Below are 20,917 nucleotides of genomic sequence, written 5' to 3'. Positions count from 1 at the left end.
TAACTAAACACTTTTAAACTTCGTATACTGGTAGAATGTGTTTATAAAACATCTTTTTCTCTTGGCTTTATTGAGAAAATTCTATGGTTTGTAAGATATTTGTTTTTTTTTTCTGCAATTTCAACCAATCACTGACGTCTATTGAAGTAAAAAAAAAAAAATTCTGTGCCGTATGAATATGTCCCTCGTTTAAGAAACAGATTGGGTTTATTTACATTCGTGAAGAAAAAAAAAGATACCCTTCCCCCCACCCCTAACCCTAAAACAGATTGAAATGCAATAGATCGATACTAGGGTCATAATTATGGGTGACAATTTCATGACACCGCTAGAAAAAACTGCCGTTCAAACCGAAAAGATCCAGATTACTTCTCATCTGTAGTATATGAAACCAGATAGTGATGGCGGGGGGGGGGATACGAGGAGGCCATCATCACTATCGACAAAGGAGGACTTTAACGCGATCTTGAAATCGCCAGAAAAAAACTATTCTGAGGAAATGAAATAGCAGCCAATTGACCTTAAATTTGCTTCACGATGATGATGGTACTGTATGCCACAAACCAACGCCACCACCCATCATCACTAACAACAAAGTTGTCACTTTACGTAGTTTTAAAATAAGCTTTATAAACCTATTTTTCATGACATGAAATAGCAGCCAATTAACCTCAGATTTGCCTCGACGGTGATGACGATGATACTGTGAACCACCACCACCACCACCTTCTTCTCCTCCTCCTCTATTAACAAAGAGGCTCCTTCACGCGGTCCTAAATTAGTTTTAAAACTATTTTGATCATATGAAATTGCTTAAATTCGCCTCACCGTCTTACAAAAAATACATAGAACAACCTAGCTATACAGAGACACCATGACCATGGTTGGATTGCATTTGATCGTAGGGTTGTTGACTCAGGGCTGACCTGGGGTTGCACAACAGCAGACGACATTGAACCAATAAAGCAGCTTCTTCGGATTCGCTCAATCTGCTAGAAATAGCAGCGAAATTTTCCTCAAATCGCATCCTAACGTCTTTAGAAAAAGATAGTGAATAAAATGTAATCCTGGCGAATACACTATATCCTTTATCTTTTACTCGTTTTACTTATTGCACTGCGGCCATGCTGCAGCATCATCTTGAAGGGTATTAGTTGAACAAATCGACTCCAGTACTTATGTAAATTCTGGCAATGATTCTGTCGGTTTTATGCTGCTAACCTACCTACGAGGACGTGAACAAACCAGCAACGGTCGTCAAGCGGTGTGTGTGTGTGTGAAACAAACACAAACGCGCACACATTATATGTATCGTTTACCAAATTCTATCATAAGGCGTTGGCCAACCCAGGACTATAGTAGTAGACATTTAGCCAAATTGCCGCGCGGTGGGGCTGAACCCGAAACCATGTGGTTGGGAAGCAAGCTTCTTAACCACATAGCCATGTCTGTGCATATATCTAAAAGAAAATGTGACACATTGGTCTGGAATGGAACTTTTGATCATAGGTTGGCCGGATCAGGATGAGACCATAGCGTCTGAACAACAACAACAACGGTAATGAAAACCAAGGAAGTCTCTATGTAGTCATTCGACTGCCTGCTAGAAGTAACAGCCAAATCTCTCTCAAATCGTAATCTTTTGTCTTAGAAAAGAATAATGAGTCGGATAATGAGATACTGATTTGATCGTGTCGAAGAAAAATAAAGAACCACTATGCTGTCTTTCTATATGTTAAATTAGCAGTCAAATTTCACTCAGTTCACACAATACTGTGTGTTGTTTTTTAATGATACGTTAGATAGTTTTAGAAATTACGAAGTATGAATTTATTGTTACGGCATACTTGCATAGATAAATATTCTGCTTTAAAATATAAATCCAAAACAGAAGAATATATAATCATGAGCGAATAAAGAAAAATAGGACATTAATTCGACACTAAGTGCGTCAATCGACCGCACACTTAGGGATCCATATAAGATTTTATTAAAATTTATGTGCAATAATTTGTTTATACTTCTGCAATGCACAAAATATATTAATTTTTTTTATACAGTTTCCAATAATATTTAATTATTAAAAAATACAGTAATTTTTTTGTAAAGAATAAAATGTTTTGAATGACACAACAATGCACTATAATACAAACGATGAACTATAATAACTTTTATAATTTAATCATCCTTAGTCTGTTGTGATATTTCAGAATAAAAATTCCTTCTTCAGATATCCCTAGGAATTGATGGAGTAATTAATTTTTTTTAATGCATCAAATGACTATGAATAAATAGGAATCAAAGGGGTTCATAAGCAGCAAAAAAGGGTTGAGAATCACTGACCTAGCATAAAGCTGCTTCCCTCTCAAATGTTGGTCCTCTCATTCGACGGGGATCTGAAGCTTGCAAGCCATGCAACAATCTCACTTTGTATAGTGCTGGCGCCATTTAAAAAGCACTCAATACAATCTGTAAAGTGGTTTACATTAGAACGGGAATCCAGCTTCGGAAACCATGTCAAAGCAGACACTGGAACACAATGTTGTCCTCTGACAAGTCAGATCCTGTCAAACCATCCAACCCATACCAACATGGGTTGGATGCTTGAATGATTCGATGGATGGCATGGCTGTGTGGTAGGAGGCTTGCTTCCCAGCCACGTGGTTCCAGGTTCAGTACTGCCGTGTGGCACCATGGGTAGGTGCCTTCTGCTGCAGCCTCAGGCTGGCCAAAACCTTGTGAGTGGATTTGATGGACGGATGCTGAAAGAAGCTTGTCATATATATGTATCTATATATGTGTGTGTGTGTATATCATCATCATCATTTAATGTTTGTTTTCCATGCTAGCACGGGTTGGACTTTATATATATATATATATATATATAAACTTAAGGCTATGTGGGGTTAGATTAGGTACCATGTGGGTGCAAAGGAAACATCTTAATAAAACAGCCATGCCTGTACTCTAGGTCTGAACAGAGAGACAAAATAAGCATTAACTGTAAAGACACTTATTTAAGGTTCTAGTCAGTGGGACTGAACCTGAAACTATGTGGGTGCAAGACAAAACCTCTTAACCACACAACTGTGGTTAAGAAGAATTGTCATAACCATAACTTTGTCTGCACAAACACAGAATAGTAATATTAATTGCAGGTAGGGACACTATATTTCGTTATCTAACTATAATATTCCACCAGGTATATCAAAGGCTTATAAGTGATGTGTTCATGGATGTGGATGATTAATGGGTTGGATGTGATACTGAAGAAACAGAAATAACTCCTGAAATATGTATATACATGCATTACCTATTTGTCTTTCTTTGGTCGCATTGTTTACACAGATGTATTTGTATGCAAAATATCGTAACTTTCAGTGTTGGCTCTAACTTTTACAGAAAACTTCCACAAATGAATAATAAATGTTCTCTCTGTCATAACAGAGTGACTGACAGAATTATGGCATCAATTGTTGAGTAATGATTGAGATGTTGCTTACCTGGAATTGTTTTTGAAAATTGTGACAATTTCAGCAATATTCTCTCGGATATCTTTTGGAAGCAAACTCAGATTACCAAACACTCGGATACACACTTCATTCTTCAATAATTCCTCTCTGAAATTAAATTAAATTAATAAACATTATTTACATTTCACAGATATTTGTCCTCATCTTGTTTGTTGTTAACACAATGTTTCGGCTGATATACTCTCCAGCCTTCATCAGGTGTCTTGGGGAAATTTCGAACCTGGGTTCTCATTCCTAAGGTATTTTTCGATGTTATTATTATTATTATACAGGTCACTGCCTGGAACCGAACTTGGAGACTTGGGTTACACTTCCAACCAAATCAGATATCAGAAAGCAGAACCAAAATTGAGGCCGATCAACATCAGTGGAAATTGCAGCTGTGGTTAAGCGAACCATCCGATTGTTTGTCCCTTGCCAGCCTTGCCTGGCCCCGTGCTGGTAGCACGTAAAAGCACCATCCATTCATGTCTGTCGCCAGCCTTGCCTGGCCCCCGTGCCGGTGGCACGTAAAAACACCATCCGTTCGTGGCCGTTTGCCAGCTCTGTCTGGCACCTGTGCAGGTGGCACGTAAAAAGCATCCACTACACTCACGGAGTGGTTGGCGTTAAGAAGGGCATCCAGCCGTAGAAACACTGCCAGATCTGACTGGGCCTGATGAAGCCTTCCGGCTTCACAGACCCCAGTTAAACCGTCCAACCCATGCTAGCATGGAAAACGGACGCTAAATGATGATGATGATGATGATACAATTTGTAATGATATTTAATCTTAAAATTATAATAGGTTTTTTAAGCATCAAATAGTTAGGAAGGTCCAACCGAGTAAAATAGGAACCAAAGGGGTCAACAGACTAAAAATGGTTGAGAAACACTGGATTAAGGTTTGGGTTGGGGGAATGAAGACCTTGGACACAAGTGTGAAGAGAGGAGGAGAGAAGAATGGGAAAAGGAATGCCTGAGTGAAGGTGGTATGAGTTCAACCAACTCTGAGGAGCAGAGGCCATTACAAAAAACTCAAATTTTAGGTAACAATATAATTACATGACTTACTTCTCTTGCAGAAGACGTTTGAATCTTTCTCGTGCTAAACCCATCAAACAATCCACCTCCTCCTTCGACCGTTTGAAGTTGTCAATGCTGAAGGCATAAACGGTAACTTCGGTGATTCCAAGATTGTGGCACCAGTTCAGCACCTGCAGAAATAAAGAATGCCAGACATTTAACCCTTTAGCATTTAAACCGGCCATATCTGGCCAGAAGTATTCTGCCTGTTCTATGTTCAAACTGGCCAGATCTGGTCTCTCACACCAACCGTACAATATCATTTTAAAAATTAACAGCTACCTCATAGCTACAAGATAATGCATGATTAGTTCAAAACAATGTGGATAAAAAAGGATTAATTTTGGCAGAATAATGCAAACACTAAAGGGTTAATGTTTTGGTTGCTTGTAAATAGGAAACGTAGCCTCCATCACCAACCCCATTGGTAGTATTGGGTTGCCAGATAAAAGTTTTCATTTCTTTGCAGTGTCGGTTGAAAAAATATAAAAAAATATTTTTATTGTAGTGTTTTATGGGTTTTGTAGTTCTCTTCTTCATCTATAACTTTTGTTAATTGCTTTTGAAATTTGGATAAGATTTACTTGTTTGCAGATATGTCACAATGGAGTGCCAAATAGGTAAAAAAAAAAAAAAAAAAAAAAAAAATCAGCATTTTCGGCACCTGCTTCTTTTTGCTTTCAATCAAGGAACCAAGGTTGCCAAAGCCATTTGAGACATTTGTGCTGAGTGGGATGAGCTACTCAACTTGAAGAAAATTCTAACTGGGTCCCAACTGCAAGGTTATGCGGTTTATCTTGATATGAGATCACCATGTCATGCACATATGGTTGTGATACATGTGCCTGGTGTACCCTTATAGACAGGTAGTCATGATGGGTATACTGGGCTTCATATATGTTAACCCAGTGTCACTTTGATGGCATACACTGCTCTCTCACTCAATAGTAATAATAATACTCTTTTTTTCCCTGTTGCAGTCATTTTCTGTGGCCATGCTGGAGCACCACTTTTAGCCAAAGAAATCAACCTCAGGACTTATTCTTTTGTAAGCCTAGTACTTATTCTATTGGTCTCTTTTGCTGAACTGTTTAGCTAAGAGGACATAAACACACCAACATCAGTTGTTAAGTGATGGTGAGGGGACAAACACAGACACAAAGACACCCACACATAGATATATACATATATGTATATGACGTGCTTCTTTGAGTTTCCCTCTACCAAATCCACTCACAAAGTTTTGGTTGGCCCAAAAGGTGCCATGCAGTGGGACTGAACTCAGAACGGTGTTGTTGGGAAGCAAGCTTCTTACCACACAGCCATAATAATAATAATAATTATTATTATAGGTACAAGGCCTGAAATTTTTGGGAAGGGGACTAGTCAAATTACATCGACCCCACCCAGTGTTTCACTTAATTTATTGACCCCGAAAGGATGAAAGGCAAAGTTGACCTTGGTGGAATTTGTGTGCAGAACATAGCAATGGGCGAAATACCGCTAAGTATTTTGCCTGGTGTGCCAACAATTCTGCCAGCTTGCCACCTTAATAATAATGATGATGGTGATGATAATACTAATAATTATTCCAAATTTTTGCCACAAGGGAAGCTTGGGGGAGGTAGGGATAAGTCAATTACATCAACCCCAATGTTCAACTGGTACTTATTTTATCAACCCCCGAAAGGATGAAAGGCAAAGTTGACCTAGGCAGAATTCGAACTCAGAATGTAGCAATGGGCAAAATACTGCTAAGCATTTTGTTCAGCATGCTAATGATTCTGCCAGCTCACCATCTTAATAATAATAATGAGGATAATAAAGAAGAAGAAGAGTAATTGTAGTGATGGTGGTAGTAGTAGTAGTAGCAGCAGCAGTAGTAGTAAGCCAGACATTAATATCTTTGTAATGTTACCTCAGTAAGTGCAATAAATCCTTTGATATGTCCCTGAGATTGGTCTATTGAAGTCTTGCTGGCAAAACGCCGGTTACCATCCATGATGAAGGCCACATGTTTCGGCATGGGACCAGTCTTTATTATTTGTGCACAGATACCTTGTAGCCATGACAACTCTTTCTTTTTAGGGATCCAAGACAATTCCATTTTGTTTAATTTGGTTCTGGAGGAGAAAAAATAGAAAAAATGCATTTTAGTCTGGATTTTACATCTGATGGACTGTAATAAGACAAATACCTCACAATATAGTACAATAGTTTGACAAAGACCTCACAACAGCTTGTCAGATACCTCACAACACATTCCCACAGTTAGATAAAAGACTTCACGATATTTTGCAGTAGAGGCAGGTGGCCTAGCAGTTAAGGTGTTGGATTCATAATCATAAAATCGCAGTTTCAATTCCTGGACTGGGCGATGCATTTTGTTCTTGAGCAAAACACTTCATTTCATGTTGCTCCAGTCCACTCAGCTGGCAAAAATGAGTAATGTGGCAATGGACCGGCATCCCGTCCTGGGGATAAATGTATATATGCCACAGAAATTGGCGAATTAGCTCTTCTGAGTTCATAGGGGTCAAGAAAGATGCTTTATCCTTATAATACTTTGTGGCAGTTAGTAAAATAAAACCTCACAATATATCACTGTGTTTAGGTACCACACAACATATAGTCATGGTTAGACAAGGACATGACAAGAACCTCACAACACATCACTGCAGTTAGACAGATACCCTATAAGACATTGTCATAATTGGATAAAGGACTTCACAATACTTTTACAGCAGTTAGACAAATAGATCACAACGCATCACAGCAGCTAGATAAAAGCATCACAACAAATTTCAGTAGTTAGACTAGGATCATACAACACTTCACTGAAATTAAGCAAGGACTTCACAGTATTTCACTGTAGTTACAGAAGGATCTCACAGCATATCCCTGCAGCAAGACAAGCATTTTGCAATACATCATCACCTGACTGACATGATTAGGTGCAGCTGTTTGGGTGTTGACCATCTGGTATGGTCGACTGGACATGCAGCCTGTTTTGGTATTGGAGGAAAACACACACATACATACAGGTAGAAAGAATGGGAGAGAGAGATGACAATTTATTAATTGAGCATGATTCACATATAAACACTTTCCCTCTTTTCACACAGAGAGAAATAGACAGAAAGATAGATAGGTCACCAAAATGAGATGGTTAGGGGCTGCTGTTTGGGTGCTGATAATCTAGCATAACTAACTAGACATGCAGCCTGTTTTGGCACCAGTATATTCTGGTACTAGAGGCAACCACACACATAGAGAGAAATATACACATAGTGTGTGTGTGTGTGTGTGTGTGTGTGAGAGAGATTAAAATTTATTAAACATGATTTACATAAACACTTTCCCTGTCCTCATATCATCATCATCATCATCGTTTAACGTCCGCTTTCCATGCTAGCATGGGTTGGACGGTTCAACTGGGGTCTGGGAAGCCCGAAGGCTGCACCAGGCCAGGCTGATCTGGCAGTGTTTCTACAGCTGGATGCCCTTCCTAACGTCAACCACTCTGTGAGTGTAGTGGGTGCTTTTTATGTGCCACCGACACAGGTGCCAGACGAGGCTGGCGATGTCCACACACATAAATAGATAAACAGATAGATAGACGGATGGAGGAGGAAGGACAGTATAAGAGAAACATTAAAATATCTGATATGAAATTGTTGGCATCAAATCAGCAATACGAAATAGGCAGAGCGCAAATGGCTGTGTAAAACATCTCATACCCAAACATCACAACAGTTAGACAAGCATCATACAACATGTTACTACAGATTAGGTAAATACCTTATAACAACCTTCACAAAATTCAGACAAACAGCTCACAACGCAAGTTGTTAGACATGTCATAAGAAATTACAGTACCAAGTACATCATAACAATTATGATTGTAAGGAGAGGTTCAGTCCTCGCAACATATCCTAAAACCAAGGTGTCGCATGAAAAAGAATTGGTGTGGGTGCTGGTGCCATGTAAAAAGCATCCAGTACACTTTGTAAAGTGGTTGCCATTAGGAAGGGCATCCAGCTGTAGAAACCAAACCAAAACAGACTATAGAACCAGGTGTGACCCCTGGCCTTGCTGGTTCTTGTCAAGCCATCCGACCCATGCCAGCACAGAAAATAGATGTTAAACGATGATGATCTACGAGGAGTCATTGATTGAATATGGTTGTTGTTTAAATACAAGTTAGACCTAATTGAGCAGAGCTATGTTCCATTCCTTCCTTATATCTGGAAAGGAATGCATTATCTGCCGTTTCTAAGAAAATATGGCATGATTATTTTTTAGGCATTTACTCGTTTTGGTCATTGGACTGCAGCCATGCTGGGGCACCACCTTGAAGAGTTTTAGTCAGACAAATTAGCCTCAGTACTTTTTCTTTATGTTTGGTATCTGTTCTATCGGCCCTTTTTTGCTAAACCGTTAGATTATAGGGACGTAAACAAACCAACAGCGGCTGTCAATTGGTAAGGGGACAAGCACAAAGACAAATGCACACATATCTACAGATAACAAGCTTCCACACAGTTTCCATCCAACTAAGTTCACTCATAAGACATTGGTCAGCGGTGGGGGGGGGTTATAGTAAAAGGCACTTGCCCTTGGTGTCGCGCAGAGGGACTGAACCTGGAACTACGAGGTTGCAAAGCGAGATTCTTAATCACACAGTCGTGCCTACGCTTAGAAAGATATTAAAACCTTGATGCTTTAATTTTTGTGGGTTTTTAAAAATCTTTTTCAAATGAAAAACAAAACAAAACAAAATTACAATTTATTTAGTTAAAATTTTTCCAATGAAAATTCATGAAGAGAATAAAAAAGTCGACTCATTATAATAATTATCTCCCTTGCTCTACATAACCAGCTGATGACCTTTTCACAGGTTATTCACCTCACCTTTTACAGTGCACACTGACAATACGGTCGTGTGGTAAGAAGCTTGCTTCCCAACCACATGCTTCCGGGTTCAATCCCACTGCGTGACACCATAGGCAAGTGTCTTCTACTATAGTCTAGGGCTGACCAAAGGCTTGTGAGTGGATTTGGTTGACGGAAACTGAAAGAAGCCCGTCGCATGTATATATATGTATTTATTTATGTATGTTTGTCTTCCTCCCAATGCTCGACAACCGGTGTTTATGTCCCCGTAACTTAGCAGTCCGGTGCAAAGAACAATAGAATAAATAACAGGTTTTGGAAAAATTCAAGTGCTGGAGTCGACTCGTTCAACCCAAAAATCCCCTCAAAGTGGTGCTCAAGCATGGCCTCAACCCACTGACTGAAACAAGTACAAAATAAAAGATATCTTTACATTTTGACACCTGATCATCGCCATGTGTTTCATCCTTGGATATTCACAGTCCTAAACTGGATTTGAAATAAGAATTTTTCTTTCAAAATTAAAATTATCCATAAACGAAGTAGTTCCAACCATGTCGTCCATCCCACCTTTAAAAAAAATCTAGAACTAAATCGTCTCATATGTCCTTCCTTTCTCAGACGATAGAGTGTGTTTATAAAGTAGACTTTGCGTGTTGAGCGATATCTATCGTGGTTCAATGGCCTATGAACACTCATGTAGTGGATAAGGGCACTATTGCACTAAGTTCGGAAATAATGGTTCCACCAAGCCGAGACTATGAACGTTCTGGTCGAAATGTAGTGTTGATATAAATTTTGTAAGCATGCACTTTAACAATAATCATCAGAGATCAAACTGATGACGGAAATGTAAATAATGCGTACGTGTGTGTGTATGTGTGTGTATATACATTCACATACGTCCGTTTTTCGATGCTAACATGGCTTTGATGACTACATATAATCGAAACATATACCGTAAGATCGCCCTTAAGAAATTACAAGTTTGCGCACGGGTGTGTATAGTGTATGTGTGTGTGTGTGTGTGTGTAATTTCAATCGGCAGAAAAAAGGCGAGCTGGCAGAATAGCACATCAGACAAATTGCCAAGCGGCATTTCGTCCGTCTTTACATTGTCAGCCCAAATTCCGCAGGGGTTTGACTTTACCTTTCATCCTTTTGGGATCGGCAAAGTAAGTAGCTGCCAATAAGAACTGGGGTCGACGTCACTGACCTCCCCCTCCACTCAAAACTACTAACCCTCTGCCAAAATTTGAAACCGCTTTTTAATCCGGTAGAAGTTACAAAGTGACTCAAGGGCCAAAAGTCGCTATACACACATACATACATATACATGCATACATACATATACATACACACATACATACATGCATATATTCATACATACATACATACATACATTACATACATATACATGCATACATACATACATATACATGCATACATACATATACATGCATACATACATACATATACATGCATACATACATATACATGCATACATACATACATTACATACATATATACATATACATGCATACATACATACATACATATACATGCATACAAACATACATACATATACATGCATACAAACATACATATACATACATACATACATATACATACATACATACATATACATGCATACATACATATATATATATCGATCGTTTGTAGAAAAACATAAATCCGGATAAGAAGCACACTCTAAGATGCAGAGCATATTTTGAAGTGGTCTTAGGCCAACAGGTTTGGGGTCTGACGATACGCCGTAAGGCCAAACGTTTTATGGACAGGAAACCTAAGGTAACCTCAAAAACCGGCTTCCCCCATTATACACACACACACACACATGTATCGAATTCTGGTTGTTTGCCAACACACATTTAGCTGAGATTCTTTAAACGAATCCAAGCACACACTTTGTTGTGAGCATCTACTAATAATAAACATGTTTTTAGTAATGATGTACTCAGAGACAGACACAAACACCTAAGCACTAAAGAGACACGTTCACACTGAACATAAATGCAGATGCATACACCTACATATATACACAACCCCAACTCTACCACTTATTTACAAACCCAGGGAACTTTCTTAACTTTAAAATTTTGTTGCATTGTTAACTCCATAAAGAACTTAATTTTTAACAAATACATGCAACATGGTACGTACATTTACATAATATATTGCACACACACACATTAAAATCCTCAATAGAAAAAAAAACATAAGATCACTGCATCCCACCAAGGGTCCAAGTACAGGTTAAACCTTACACGTTGACATATTTTAAGGAAACATTGTCTTTCTTTAAGGAAACATTTCCTCCCCAACTTTCTAATAGTGGATCTGTTGTTCAAAGTATCCGGATTAAAAGATATTTTATTAACGATATTGTAGCTGTAGTTTATTCTACATACCCCCATCAACCTTGATCAAAAGTATTCTAACCGTGACCTAACCATTGTTTTAAGGGTTATAAATTCTACAAAATGTTCTGCTCTCCTTCGTACGAGGCGACAGGCTGTGATCTGAGTGATTTGACTGCTATTTCTAACAGGCTGAACGACCACATAAAGGCTACATCGTTTACGCGTTTAATTTATTTTTCATTTTTGATAAAAAATATATATTTAGATTAAAGTGTATTACAAACTAAGGTGTGTTTATGTATACACGCTGGAGTATATAAACTAAGGTGTATAGAGACGATGATGTAGCCGAAAGACACATAAGCAAAATGGATCGAAGATCGAACGAGAGGATTTCTATTGTTATGGTTGTTAAGCTGGAAATCAGCCCCGATGAGCCAAGTTTATAATCAAAGACATTCCAGTCGTGTCATCCCGTTTTATTACTATTATTATTCAAATATTGCATCGAAGACTACATTATCCGATGCTTCGTTCCATATTTTCCAAAGACGGAAGAAGCATGTGATTCGATGTAGATTTTGCCGTTGTGCTGTTATTTCTAGCACGTCTAGCGACCACTTGGCTCGGCTGGAAACTTTGTCGTCCTCTATTTATATAATACATGTCGCTCTGTGTTAATAATAATAATACAAACACGAAAGAGGATCATACAAACGGCTCTGATAAAACGAGCGCGAGTATGACACGTCGCATTAATATATCGCCAACCTTCTTCACATTAAACAGAATCCACGTTGGAAAGGATCGACGGTGGTGAACACCCTCGAAAATGGGAGTTCGAGCCACGATAATGTCCCGATGTAATTAAAGAAACAAGAATAGATGCGAGAGTAAATGATGGATAGACAGATAGATAGATAGTAAATGATCGCTACTTACTTTGTTTTTAAATGCTACTACAAACGAATTTAAGAAAGTGATATCGATTTAGTGATGATATCACATTAGTTGGTTAGATTTGGTGAGGAATTCCAAGAAAGACTTGGGGAGTGAATGGAAGAGAAAGACTGAAAGGAAGAGAGAGAGATAGAGAGAGAGAGAGAGAGAGTAAGAGAGAGAGTAAGAGAGAGAGAGAGAGGAGGTTAAAATAGAGCGACAGATTAAATTGGTACAAGAAACGGGACGATAGATAGATAGAAAGACAGGCAGATAGATAGATAAATAGATAGATAGATAGATAGAAAGACAGGCAGATAGATAAAGAGAGTAAGGGCAAGAAAGAAAGAAATATAGAACACAGGATCAACCGGTGGAAGAGACAGACCGAATAGAGAGTGAAAGAGACAGAGGGGAAAGAGAGAGAGAGAAAGATGCTAGATAAATAGAGAACTTAGATAGATAGAGAGACAGAAGAGTTGAGTTGAGACTCTATGGAAGATAAAGTAATATATCTATATATAAATGACACACACGTCAGTTTTAAATTGTCGGTAGGTGACACAAATTATCGCTTAGTATAACATAACTATACTGGCAGAGAACACACACGCAAAGTCAGAAAGACTGTCAGGCAGAGAGATTGGTGTATGAACAGCGTTAAAACCATTTCAATTGGGTGACTTCGGGAGACCTTAAAGATAACAAAAAGTGGGTTGGGTAGTCGTAATTTTATCGCGAATTTCCCCATTCTTGTTCTTTGCTTAGTCCCCAAGTTGGCCCTGAATGATTAGACCTAAGATCAAAGACATTCCATCCATGACCATCTGTCTTCTAGACGTAGAGTACCCAAGTGCAACATTATCAAATGTGTGCTTCCTATTATTGAGGACGATAGAGTATGATTTGAAATAGGTTTGGCTGCCGTTTCTAGCAAGACTGGAGAGGAGTGACTATGGAAAGGCTCAATTGTCGGTTCGTAACATTCGATTTTGTAACAGGAGCCGCAGTAAGGCTGTTGAAAGATTGAGAGAGGTTGCAGTTTCGCTTCTTGGTTCTAACTACCTACACAAGATCTATAATTTATGTACGGGCTGGGTTACACACGAAATAGAATGGAACAGTGATGAGTTTTAAGACTCAACGCAATGAATAAAGGTTCTACATTAAAACAGCCTAAGTAAGTGTGTGTGTGTGCTGACGAAAGCCTTGTGAGTGGATTTGGTAGATGAAAACTGAAAGAAGCCCGTTGTGTGTGTGTGTGTGTATATGTATCGTCTGCCAAAAACAAATCCCAAAGAAGCACACTCTAAGATGTAGAGTAGTATATATTAAAAATGGAGAAGGCTGGTTTACGGGATTGCCTTAGGTTTCCCGTCCTTAAAGGGTTTAGCTTTATGGCGTATCGTCAGATCTCAAAACCTGTTGGCCCAACACTTCCTCCATATCTTTAAGAGGTCTTGGGCCTACAGGTTTTGGGATCTGACAATACATCATAAAGCAAAACCCTTTACAGACGGGAAACCTAAGGTAATCCCGTAAACCGGCTTTCCCCATTTTTAATATATTTATACTCTTTTACTTGTTTCAGTCATTTGACTGTGGCCATGCTGGAGCACCACCTTTTTTAGTCGAGCAAATCGACCCCATGACTTATTCTTTGTAAGCCTAGTAATTATTCTATCGGTCTCTTTTGCTGAACCGCTAAGTTAAGGGGACGTAAACACAACAGCATCGGTTGTCAAGCAATGTTGGGGGGACAAACACAGACACACAAACACACATATATATATACGACGGGCTTCTTTCAGTTTCCGTCTACCAAATCCACTCACAAGGCTTTGGTCGACCCGAGGCTATAGTAGAAGACACTTGCCCAAGGTGCCACGCAGTGGGAATGAACCCGGAACCATGTGGTTGGTAAGCAAGCTACTTACCACACAGACACATATATACGTATGTGTCTTTGTGTCTATGCTTGTCCCTTCCCCTACGATCGCTTGACAACTGACGTTGGTGTGTTTATGTCCTCATAGCTTAGCAGTTCAGCAAAAGAGATCAATAGAATAAGTACCAGGCTTACAAAAGAATAAGTCCTGGGATTAATTTCTTTGACTAAAACCCTTTAAAGCAGTGCTCCAGCATGACGGCAGTCAAATCGCTGAAACAAGTAAAAGAATAAAACAAGAGTATATATTATACACGCATATATACCACACACACACACGTCGAATTTGATGATGACTTAGTAACTGTCAAGAGGAAATAAATAAATTAGAAAATAGAGTTATCATGTCCGTCTATTGGTAATTAAGGAAGAAAATGATTCCAAACAAATGTCAGCATATGTCACCTCAACAGGCTCCAACCTATACAACAGGAATGAAATGATTGGACATAACTGTTAGGACATTCAACCTGTTTTGGTACTGGAAGCAGACTCTCACCCACACACACACACAAGCATGTGTGCACAGCAATATATATAGAGAGGGGGAGAGATAGATAGACAGAGAGAGAGAGAGGATGGGAGAGAAATAGATATCAAATATGCATATAAACATAGATACTCAAACATATGAACAGAGAGAGAATGAGAGCAATATTAGTTTCAAATTTTGGCACAAGGCCAGTGCAGTTGACCCCAGTGCCCAATTGGTACTTATGTTATCATCCCTGAGAGAATTAAAGGCAAAGTCTACCCTGACGGAATTTGAACTCAGGACGTAAAGAGGTACAAAATATTGCTAAGCATTTTGCCAGGTGTGTTAACAATTCTGCCAGTTTGTTACCAGAGAAGGGGAAAAATATTTTAATTTCAAATTTAGGCACAAGGCCAGCAATTTTAGGGGTGGGGGTAAGTTGATTGTAGCGACCTCAGTGCTCCACAGGTGTTTATTTCGTCGACTCTGAAAGGATGAAAAGCAAAGTTGATCTCAGCGGAATTTGATCTCAGAAATGTAAAGAAGTATGAAAGCAGCTAAGCGTTTTGCTCAGCGTGCTAACAATTCTGCCAGCTCACCAGCTTTGAATGATAGAAATATTAAAATGGTTGATGTCAAATAAGTCAGCATCGAATCACTGATGCCAAATAAGTAGCACCAAAAGGTCTCATACCCACCTCCTCTATTCCTAGAGCTATGGAAGTGGTAGTCTTTCACTGTCACACATATGTATTTCTTTACTGCCCACAAGGGGCTAAACATAGAGGGGACAAACAAGACAGACAAAGGAATGAAGTCGATTCCATCGACCCCAGTGGGAAACTGGTACTTTATTTATCGACCCCGAAAGGATGAAAGGCAAAGTCGACCTCGGCGGAATTTGAACTCAGAACGTAACGACAGACGAAATACGGCTACGCATTTCACCTGGCGTGCTAACGTTTCTGCCAGCTCGCCACTTTTCGACACACTTTACTCACTGCTGCAATAAAAGGTCCACCATCTCTGACTCCCAACAAGTTTCAGCCATTAGTAATCAATGAAGATTATGATTGAGTATGCAACACTTCAACAAAGGATGCAGTCATGGGTAGGGGTGAAGAAAACTGACCCTTTACATCCAGCACTGGGTTAACCATTAAGCAAAATAAACATATGCTTAGGGAATCAATAGAAGGGGTGCACCACAGAAATGGTAGATGGTTTACGGCACAAAAGAAATCACATTAACCCTTTTATTACCATATTTCTGCTGAGATGCTCTGTGTTTCTTTCAATTAATTTTAAATATAACGAAGAATTTAGTAAAATAACTTAGTTATTATTAAGCTAGTGTTAGGAGCATAAATTGTGACTAAGGTTTGGTGGAACATTTTAATTCAGAACTTTTGAAAACAAGACATTTGTATTACAGAGCCAGAGGTGGTTTCAGCCAGGTTGATATCAAAAGGGTTAAACTTGCTAAAATAATATTTGGGATGCCTTTTCTTTACTAAGTATAGAAGCAGATGTGTTACATAAGATTAATTTTGAGGATCTGATCAAAGACTTTGCAATTAAAAAAAGTAGGAGAAAGCTTTTCAGATATAAATAAAATGGAAGCATGCAAAAATAAACATTATTTTCCCCCTTACTGTTTGTTTTGTTTCATTTTGAAAAACAAAAAAAATTATTTTATAATTTATTGTCTATATTTTGAATTACATATACATGGGGGCACCAAAATCTTTTGTGAATTTTCTATCCCAAGCCCAATCAAAATGCCTGAAACTTGATACGCCAATTGAATGCCAGCTAGCTGTATGTGATTGGTCGGAGATTTGGACAGTACTCACATGTATGTGCGCACGCACGCAGCTGTATATGCATGCACTAGCACTATGACCCGGCAACGCCGGGTCACAGGGTTAGACTTTTGATATCAGTTAGTCTGCTGCTTTAACCTTTGTGCTTATAGGAGCAGGGTCCATGGTCCCATTTCTGTGAGAAGGAAATCTTTCCTTGAATTTGTCACAAATTTTAGGCAAAATGATCAGATAGTTGATCTCCAAAAATATTGATTTTTGCTTGTAGACAGTTTGAAGACTTGATCCAAAGCATGGATGATTTAAGATACACACAAAATTCCTTGGCTTCTATTCCCTTTTGGACCACCAACAGAGTATGACCATACGCTGCTTCTCTTATCCGAGATGTATTGTCACATAAACCCTGTAGTGTCCAGCCCTAGGCCTTCAGTGTTATGTGTCATTACACATTTATCTCAAAAAATCAGTTGCCATGTTTTAAGAACTTATCCAGCTCCCAAATTCTTGGCAATATTGCAATCAGGTGCGTCCTTTGTGTCCAACTGCAAGATGAGATTAAAAGCAGAATGTGTTGTATGATTCCCAGGAAGGAGTTTCAAATGCAAGTAAAAATTTCCTGAAAAAAATCCTACATAGATCTAGAAGACTATATCAAGACACCTGCTTCTGTCCTTCAATTGTACTTTCACACCCCTAATACTAAATTCCTCTCAGCCAAGGGATTGTCATGTAGGTACTTGGGGACCTCACCAGTGCTCATGCCATGAAAAAAGCACCCAGTACACACTGTAAAGTGGCTGGCATTAGGAAGGGCATTTAGTTATAGAAACCATGGTAGACATTGGAACTCAGCATAGCCCCCAGACTTGTCTGTTCATTCATGTCTGACCCATGCCAGTATGGAAAAAAAATGGATGTTAAATGGTGATAATCATGATATCAAATAAATATAAAACTTTGTTACAAAATATAAAAATAAGTTGATTAAAAACAAAAATTCCAAAATATTGCAACAGTGCAACTGCAATAGCTAAATAGGTATTCGTTTATGTTGATGGATTTTGGTAAGCAACAAATTGACCGAGAATGTTGAATACCAATGAAGCAAATTCTAGCTTCCTCTTGTCAAACATAATTGGATAGACTGCCCTTTGATCCACACTAAATTTAGCTTCATTATCATTGACAAATACTATTGATGTGTCAGCCTTATGTAATATTTTGTTTTCAGGGCATATCATTGAAAGGTCAGGAATGGCAATAAAAGAACTTTAGGACTGAGATACCTGGTGCCTGGTCGTACATAAGAAGACCCGTACCCCACAGCAGAAGTGTTAAGATTGATCCTGCTGGTGGTGCCACATAAAAGTGCCCATGCAGTGTCACATAAAAGCACCTGTGCAGTGCCACGCAAAGGCACCCATGTGATGCCATGTCAAAGCACCTGTGTGGTGTCATGTAAAAGCACCTGTGCAGTACCACATAAAAGCACCTGTGTGATGCCGTGTGAAAGTCCACCTGCACACTCTGTAAAGCAGTTGGCATCAGGAAGGGCATCCAGCAGTAGAAACCATGCCAAACCAGACTGAAGTCCAGTGCATCCCCCAGCTCTGGTCAAACCCTCCAACCCATGCCAGCATGGACAACAGATGTATGATGATGATGTTGATTGATTGATTGATTAATTAACCAAACAATTAATTAGTTAATGGGTGCCATATCTTCCGACACCTGATCAAAAGTGCACAAAGCTGATCACATCACAGGAAAATCTGACATTGAGGCACATTTGCTTTCCTGGAACATTTCTTAACCAAGGATGAGTGTTGACTTCATCACTTTGAGCCAGAGACAAAAAGGCAATCCATGCAGTGGAAACCCCACCTCCTCACCTATTCTAAAGAAAGCCAACATCCTTTCATCTGCAGGGAAGGTGATAGCTTCAGTTTTTTGGAATGCAAAAGACATTGTGTCTATTGACTATCTTCAAAAGAGCCACACCATCGTGGGAGAGTACTATACCAATTTGCTGAGGCAGTTACAAAAGGCTATCAGAGAAATTGACAAAAGGGGTCTTATTTCATTAGAACAATGCTCCAATACACAAGTCCTTGGTTTTAAAGGCCGCTGTGCATGACTATGACTTTGAAATGGCTGACCACTCTCCTTACTCTTCTGATTTGACTATCATCTACTCTCCAACATGAAAAACCCACTTGGCTGGGAACCAGTATCACAGTGATAAGGAAAATCACATTTGCTATTGATGTTGTTTTTGATCAACAGAATGACAGCTTCTTCACCGATGAGATTCAAGCACTGCAACATCAATGGAAGTATGTTGACTGCAAGGGGGGAGTATGCTGAAAAATAAACCTCATTTAGTCATATTCCATGAGAGTATCTTCATCAGCCTTTGAACTTTTCAGCTGCCCCTCGTGTGTGTGTGTATGTTATATATATATATATATACATATATATAAATATATACACACACACATATATATATATATATACATACATACATATATATATATATATAAACACATAGACATACACACACACACAGGTATATATATATATAAACACACACACATATATATATACATGTATATATCATATATGAGTGGGTGGTGAAAAGTTTCTGGCTTTAAGGGTATTGTGAAAGGCCTGATCTTCCTGTATTTTCTTTTACCCAAAGCTGAGAACTTTTCAGCACCTCCTTGTATGGGTGCAATGGGTAAATTGTTGCCATTTTATATTGTTAATTTCATATCGTTTGTTTTTGATTTTGCTGACTACACAGTATAGTAGGGTCAGTTGGGCAGTCTGTGAGAAAAAGAGCACCATGATGCAATTCACTCTGCCAGAAATTTAGAAACAACATGCTGTACTGCTTGGCATTCACACCAGAAGCTCCAATAGGAACAGATGGTGAATACACAGAACAACCATTGGCTTGCTGTGTCCCCAAAACATGTACCGAGAGTGATAAAAATCAAACATCCAGTCAACATCATGGTGTTTGGAGTGATCACTAGTAATGGTGATGTTATGCCTCCATTCATCTTCCCACACGGCCTCAAACTCAACATGGAGGCCTACATCAAGTGCCTGGAGGCAGTAGTGTTGCCCTGGGTGAAGAGGGTGGCTGCTGGATGACCATATGTCTGTCAACAGGACTATGCCCCATGCTACACAAGCAGGAGAACCCAGTTATGGCTATCAGACAATTTCTGCAACCACATCACCCCTAACATCTGGCCATCTAATTACCCAGACTGCAACCCCTTGATTATTATGTATAGGGCACATAATAAGCCCAGTACTTATTTTATTGTCTCTTTTGCCGAACCGCTTAATTACGGGGACGTAAACACACCAGCATCGGTTGTCAAGTGATGTTGGGGTGGGGTGGGGGGAAAACATATACCCACATGATGGGCTTTTCATTTTCCATCTACCAAATCCATGGCCCAAGGCTATAGTAGAAGACACTTTTCCAAGGTGTCATGCAGTGCAACTGGACCCGGAACCATGTGATTGGTAAGCAAGCAACTTACCACACAGCCACTCCTGCACCTATATACATGTATCTTTACATGTTCATCATGATTATCAGGTGTATGTGCATATATAAGTATAAATAAGCATTGGATTCATGATTGTAAGATTGTGGTTTTGATTCGTGAACCGAGCATGAATGTCTATGGAATTGCCCCTAAAAAGTTCCCCTCCGAGGCACAAGTCCAGGCAAGGTTGTTTTATGGAAGACTAGCAGTCAACCATGCATACCAGCCTCCGTTCTCCATGATACCCATGTTTCTCCATTTTCTTATTTGTATTAT

At 39.1% G+C, this 20,917-nt stretch overlaps 1 protein-coding gene across 3 annotated transcripts in view; it reads right to left on the bottom strand.

The window, feature by feature from the left end:
• LOC115222973 (dehydrodolichyl diphosphate synthase complex subunit DHDDS) overlaps positions 1-20,917 on the bottom strand; it is a 29,176-nt gene that overhangs the window by 6,158 nt on the left and 2,101 nt on the right. The window contains exons 1-4 of one of the 3 annotated variants that reach the window (XM_029793395.2): positions 12,821-12,968; positions 6,517-6,721; positions 4,587-4,729; positions 3,504-3,620 (exon numbers count right to left, since the gene is read on the bottom strand). In XM_029793395.2, the coding sequence (XP_029649255.1) occupies positions 3,504-3,620; positions 4,587-4,729; positions 6,517-6,705 (449 nt within the window). In that variant the 5' untranslated portion in view covers positions 6,706-6,721; positions 12,821-12,968. Of the gene's footprint in view, positions 1-3,503; positions 3,621-4,586; positions 4,730-6,516; positions 6,722-10,644; positions 10,744-12,820; positions 12,969-20,917 lie in introns of those variants that run through there. The other 2 variants (XM_036512064.1, XM_029793394.2) reach the window with 2 other exon arrangements.

Source organism: Octopus sinensis, linkage group LG21 (genome assembly GCF_006345805.1).
Source record: "Octopus sinensis linkage group LG21, ASM634580v1, whole genome shotgun sequence".
In the NCBI taxonomy this organism is placed as follows: domain Eukaryota; kingdom Metazoa; phylum Mollusca; class Cephalopoda; order Octopoda; family Octopodidae; genus Octopus; species Octopus sinensis.
The sequence above is the reverse complement of the archived record's forward strand: the minus strand, read 5'-3'. Positions and strand labels throughout refer to the sequence as shown.